Genomic DNA, 6,385 nt, shown 5'->3' on the forward strand with positions numbered 1-6,385 from the left:
GGGTGGCACATAAAAGACACCATTTCGAGCGTGGCCGTTTTCGTGTGGGTGACACGTAAAAGCACCCACTACACTCTCTGAGTGGTTGGCGTTAGGAAGGGCATCCAGCTGTAGAAACTCTGCCAAATCAGACTGGAGCCTGGTGTTGCCATCCGGTTTCACCAGTCCTCAGTCAAATCGTCCAACCCATGCTAGCATGGAAAGCGGACGTTAAACGATGATGATGATGATGATGATAACATTGTACAGCAATAAACAGTGAGTAAAACTAGAGAGGTAGTAGACAATGGTTAATTCAGTTTACTACAGATGTTAGATTGCATAATCAAAACTACATCTATGTTTCTAACAAGTTTCTTTCAATTCAGACAATGTTTTACTATCTAGATAGTTGTGGAGCTTCTACAGAGCATGACACCACACCCCTCCACTTACCACCTGACTATTATATATAAATCAACCGCATTGACCTGGCATAAAGTTTGCCAGAATAATGTAAGTGCTTCCTGTCATTAAATAATGGACAACATTTTGAGATAAAACATATTACAAACAAGACAGTTTGTTGTTAAAGATGATAATGGGATTAGAGTTAGCTTGTTTTGGAGATCAACTGATATTTAGAAATTATTCCCCACAAAACCTATTATTACTGGTTAGATTTGTTGTGATATGTTAGCAGTTTATATCTTCTTCATGTTGTTTTGATTGTTTCAATAAGGAACCGATTGTTAACCATTAGTTTTCAAAACTTCTTTGTTTTTATTTCAACTCACCTCCTACTGTCTTCTATGCTCGCTTCCATCACCCCACCCCTATACACAACCCTTCTTCCTTATAACTATTTCCCCCTGGAACTCTTTTCCACGTTTTTCACTTCAATCATTAAATTACAACATAACCTGTACCACTGGCTATAAATACAAGAAATAGTCGCACCAATAGTTGATAAGCTACTGTTTTGACTACATCACTGCCAATCATGACCACCACCATTTATCTTTTATGAAATTTTCAGTGGAGAAATGGTTGGAGTAATATTTCCACATTTATTTCAATTATTTAATTCAAATATTAGTTTCACACAAATGTAGAAGTTGATATTGTTCTTTTGATCTAATAAACTGGCCTGCACGGGTCAGCTGTTGGTAAGATTATGATATTGTTTGAACGATCCTACAACTAAGATATTTCTCTCTTACCCCTTGTAATTTCTTTAATTTCAGAGAGATGATCGATAAGCAGGTAACAGCGGCAGATGACATCAAGATGCTCTCACCTGATAGGTGTGCTCACATCCATGGATCTACTGGCCATGCTGCCACAGCAGCTTCTTCATCTTCAGGCCATTCTGCCACAACATCCTCCTCCACCACCACTTCCTCCTCCACCTCATCGTCATCATCATCATCATCATCGTCATCGTCATCATCATCTTCATCATCAGCTAATCCTCAAACACCCACATCAACTACTCTGGAAATGGCTGACATGCAAACTGCTGGCGAAAGTGGAGGAGTACAATTGGCCACGACTGCAGCTGGAGACACAGCTCTACTAACTGCTGACTTTAAGAAAAAATATGATAGTGTTGTTGCAGGTTAGTATTTATAAGTCAGCCTTATTTTACCGATTTTGTTGAGAGAAGAGAGAGAGTGTGTGTATATGAGAATATATATATATATATGGTGTTTATTTGAGGAAGATGCTTCACTTTAAAACCCTTCTTTGCTGGATTGGAGCAACTAGTTTTGTATTAGGTAAGAACCAGGTAGTAGCACTTGTATTCTTCCTTCTGTATCAATCATTCTTCATATTTAGCTGCTATCACTGATATTGCTATTCTTCTTTGGAGTTCCAGCTCTCCTGTAACTGAACTGAAGTAGTTCCCTTCTCATTCCCTGCTGCTCTCATATAAAAAACATACAGAACACTAGAGTTGGCCACTCGGGGGGGGGGGGGAACGGAGAAATAATAATAATATTAATCCTTTCTATTATAGGCACAAGGCTTGATATTTTGGGGAAGTGGGTTAGTCCATTACATTGACCCCAGTATTCAACTGGTACTTATTTCATCGACCCGGAAAGAATGAAAGGCAAAGTTGACCTCAGTGGAATTTGAACTTAGAACATAGTGACGGGCGGAATACCGCTAAGCATTCCATTCAGTGTGCTAATAATAATTCTGCCAGCTCACAGCCTTAATAACAACAACGATGATGATGATGATGATGATAAGCATATTGTATACAGTACTCAGATACTCATAATGGTAACCCTGCTGAGGATGATGTTTGCTGGGGTTAATATGAAGCCATTGTAATAAAATGTATGTTTGGTATTGGCACCAAGAGGGAGAACACAAGATCCTCTTTGTAGTTACGAGGTTATGATAGAAATAATAGGCATACCTTCTTCGGATGACAACCTTCTGTCAGGCATGTATATATGAAGGAGCCAACTGAAGAGCTGTCTACAATGGGAGCTAGACCTAAGTAGAAAGTGTAGCCAAATCTCTGTCAAGCTACACTGTTTTGCCTTATGCATGTATACATGGTATGTGAACGAATGAGGAAATCTTCTACCTGATAGCTTGACCTGATAGAAATAGTAATCAAATCACCCTCAAATCATGCCTTATTGTCTTATGTATGGATATATGAGCCAAAAGTGACCTTGTAGAAGTAAAAGCTTAATCACATTCAAGCTTCACCCTATCTTAGACACATATGCATACACATAAATGAATATAGGAGTAAATGTAAGGACAAGCAAGTTGATATACAAAAAATGTACACATAAAAAAAAAGTCTTTAAACTCCATTTTGTCAACCCCTCAAATGTAAAATTCTTCCCTGAAGACAGAAGCTGGTGTTATCTGATGATGGAATCAAATTACTATCATTATTTGGGACCACCAAGCCCCCCCAAAACAGCTGGACTCGTAAAACTCCTACTCAACCTCTTTAATTCTTGATATCCTTTCTTTTCTGTGTAAGTCGGACTTTTCTTTTTTACATTTTTTTGTATTAAATGTATTCAATATTTTTTGTACATCGATTTGCCAAACGTGCTTGTCCTTACAGTTATTCTCTGTCTGCTCAAGTTCAAATCTCTTGAGCACTACAAAGTGTTTTCTCTACAGAGAATACCCGTCTCTAATCTATCAACTATAGTTCCACCTGACTGGCTCCCGTGCTGGTGGCACGTAAAAAGCACCCACTACACTCTTGGAGTGGTTGGCATTAGGAAGGGCATCTAGCTGTAGTAACCATGCCAGATCAGATTGGAGCCTGGTGCAGCCTCCTGGCTTGCCAGTCCTCAGTCAAACTGTCCAACCCATGCCAGCATGGAAAGCAGACGTTAAACGATGATGATGATACACATGAGATTTGTTCCAAAAGAAACCAGAAGTTAAAAAAAATCTAAGTTATTGTTTTACTTACAATTTAATCAGACTTATTACAGTCAAAACAGCCCTTGGTCCCAGACTATCAATAAACTGCTCCCAACATTTCCCCCCAGTTTTGAAACAACTTGTTGAACATGAGTGTAGTGTTCAGTTGCCTGTACCCTATAATTCTTGGGGGTAGTGTACAGTTTACTGTCTGATGATGATGATGAACAAATGTCCTTGCAATCAAAGACCTCACTTTTAATGGATTATGTTGAGTGACTAGAGGTGGGTGTTTTACTAAAAGGTACACCTGTGTTGGCATTAGCATTGATGATGGTGATGGTAGATGGCAGGTGAGAGGTAATCAGGAGACAACACAGAGCAGTCATCGTTGGAAAGTGAAAGTTGAAAATAGGACGTTGAGAAAAATGAGCCATTATTCAGCGAAAAGAAAAGTCGATATTTTAGCCAATGAAATCTTGGTGTAAAGCACCCAGACCTAGCTATGTGAATCACTAATGACTTACAATGTCACGGGTGAAGGGACCATATGATAGTAACTATCATTCTTCTTGTGTACTACTAACAATACAGAGTGTATATATATATATATATATATATATATATATATATATATATATATATATATATATATATGTATTGGCTGGTATTACTATATAATGTAGACACCATCAAACCATTGAAGGAATCTCTGTAGAGTCATTCAAGCTGTGAGAAATAGCAACCAATTATTCCCAGCATTATAAAAAGTAAAGGACACATTGAATAAAATAATTGTAAATAAAACAGATGGTCACAACTGGACTGTCTTTGATGAAAGGTCTGCTCTTTTAGAGATTACCTATGATTAAATAACTATATAGAAAATAAATATACCATGACACACTGTTAGACTATATTAGTGTCATTGTGTAGCTAGGAGTATGCTATTATTGATGATACTCAGCCTCCTCCATGCTCCAAATGCTTTCTGCTCCCAATTACCATCCTACTCTGTTGACACCAAGAACATGGTTCATAAAAAGACAAACCTATCAACCCATTACCGTATTCAACTTTGCTATTTTCTTATCTGGGAATTCTTTTCTCCGCAATTCAACTCAACCAGACATGGAAACCTCAGCAGTTTCATCATCCAGGGTATCATGTCTTAGAAAATAATCTTAAACTATTATGTTGTTGGTTTTTTTGATGTTACTAAGGTTTACAACACTACATTTGTTTAACTGAATAGGAAAGCATATTAAAAATAAAATATTAACTTACGACCATTCTTAACAGAAGTAGATTTCACATATTATAGAATGGAAACAATTCTTTGTGAGCATGTTTGGTGTATAAATTCTCCAACTGGATGGGACGCTCATCCGTTGCAGGATTTCTCATTTTTGCCAGCTGAGTGGAACTGGAGCAATGTGAAATGAAGTGTTTTGCTCAAGAACACAATGCATCGCCCAGTCCATGAAACAACAATCTTACAATCATGAGTCCAACACCCTAACCACAAAGCCATGCGTCTCCACATGACACAGTAGTGTGTTACAAGGAAATGAGACAGTGCTAGGTTACCATGACATGAAACAGTGTGTGTTACTACAACATGGGACTGGACTGTGTTACTATGACATACGAAAGTAGAATGTTAGTGTGACATGGGACAGCAACATCATCACCACCATTAAATATCCATTTTCCATACTGGCATGGGTTGGATGGCTTGACAGGAACTGGCAAGGCCAAGTTCCACTGCCTGTTTTGGCTGGATGCCCTTCCTCATGCTAGTCTCTCCATTGAGGGCTTTTTACATGGCACCAGCACCCACACAATACTTTTTATCTAGCACCTTAGTTTTAGGATCTCAATTCTGTTGTGGTGGGCAGGTCGAGCACAGCAATGCACCACATATCTCAGTCCTCTCTCATCTCCTTCAGTGTTATCTTATTTAAAGTTTTCTTCTGTTATCATAAACAGAACAAAATTTCTCTATACATTTTTCTTGAGATTTAGTGAAAACTAATTATGTTGTAGTTTGCAGGAAGCAGGTTAGATTTGATGAAAGTAACTGTCATATTTGAGTTAGTCTGGTGGCAGTGTTGTGTGAGGAAGCTTATGGAGACATAGTACTGTGACAATATCAAGGAGTGCCATAGGAGATTGCTTTTAATATTTACATCTCAAAGAACACTTAATTTATGGGCAAGAGGTCATTATCCTAACCCTACTGTTTTCCCGTCCCCTTTTGCTTCTAGCCTCAACTTTATACAGGTTGTTGGATGTTTGTGGGGGACCATGGTGGCTGCTGTTGTTGTTAGGGTCGTTTAGATGGAACTGAAAGAAAGCACAATGGTTGTAGAAATATTAAGATGGCAACTTTGATTTTCAGAGATGTTTCCTTCGATTTTATATTTTTATTTACATTTACATTTATTCTTTTATACATGCTGCTAGTCCTCCATAGGCCGATGACAAATCCAAAAAGTAAGTTTCTCATACTTGGGCTGGTATTTGTTTCTTTGTAGAAAGTACAACACACACACACACATACGTGTGTGTGTGTGTGTGTGTGTGTGTGTGTGTGTGTGTGTGTGTTGTACTCTGTTGTTTACTGCAAATATTACACTGTTGACATCACAGGCACAGGTTATCAATAATGATTACCATATATGATTGCTAACAGTAACAAGTTTAATACTGTGATGTATATATATGTTTATGCAGGTGTGTGTGTGTGTGTGTGTATTAAACATACATATTGAAAAATATATTCTCACACATATCAGAGAGAGAGAGAGAGAGAGAGAGAGAGAGAGAGAGAGAGAGTTTAGGTTGTTTCTTTATGAAAATATAATTTGTAAATATTAGCAGAAAATATGTGAACTTTGGAAATCTTGTAAATTGTGTGTGTGTATATATATGTGTGTGTGTGTGTGTGTGTGTGTGTGTATGTGAATATTCTATAATTATA

At 37.8% G+C, this 6,385-nt stretch overlaps 1 protein-coding gene across 1 annotated transcript in view; it reads left to right on the top strand.

The window, feature by feature from the left end:
• The window catches only part of LOC106879341 (serine-rich adhesin for platelets), a 209,046-nt gene that overhangs the window by 194,945 nt on the left and 7,716 nt on the right, over positions 1–6,385 (top strand). The window contains exons 7-8 of the mRNA XM_052972615.1: positions 1,227–1,600; positions 5,869–5,898. Of these exons, the coding sequence (XP_052828575.1) occupies positions 1,227–1,600; positions 5,869–5,898 (404 nt within the window). The remainder of the gene's footprint in view (positions 1–1,226; positions 1,601–5,868; positions 5,899–6,385) is intronic.

This window comes from Octopus bimaculoides, chromosome 14 (genome assembly GCF_001194135.2).
Source record: "Octopus bimaculoides isolate UCB-OBI-ISO-001 chromosome 14, ASM119413v2, whole genome shotgun sequence".
Taxonomy (NCBI): Eukaryota; Metazoa; Mollusca; class Cephalopoda; order Octopoda; family Octopodidae; genus Octopus; species Octopus bimaculoides.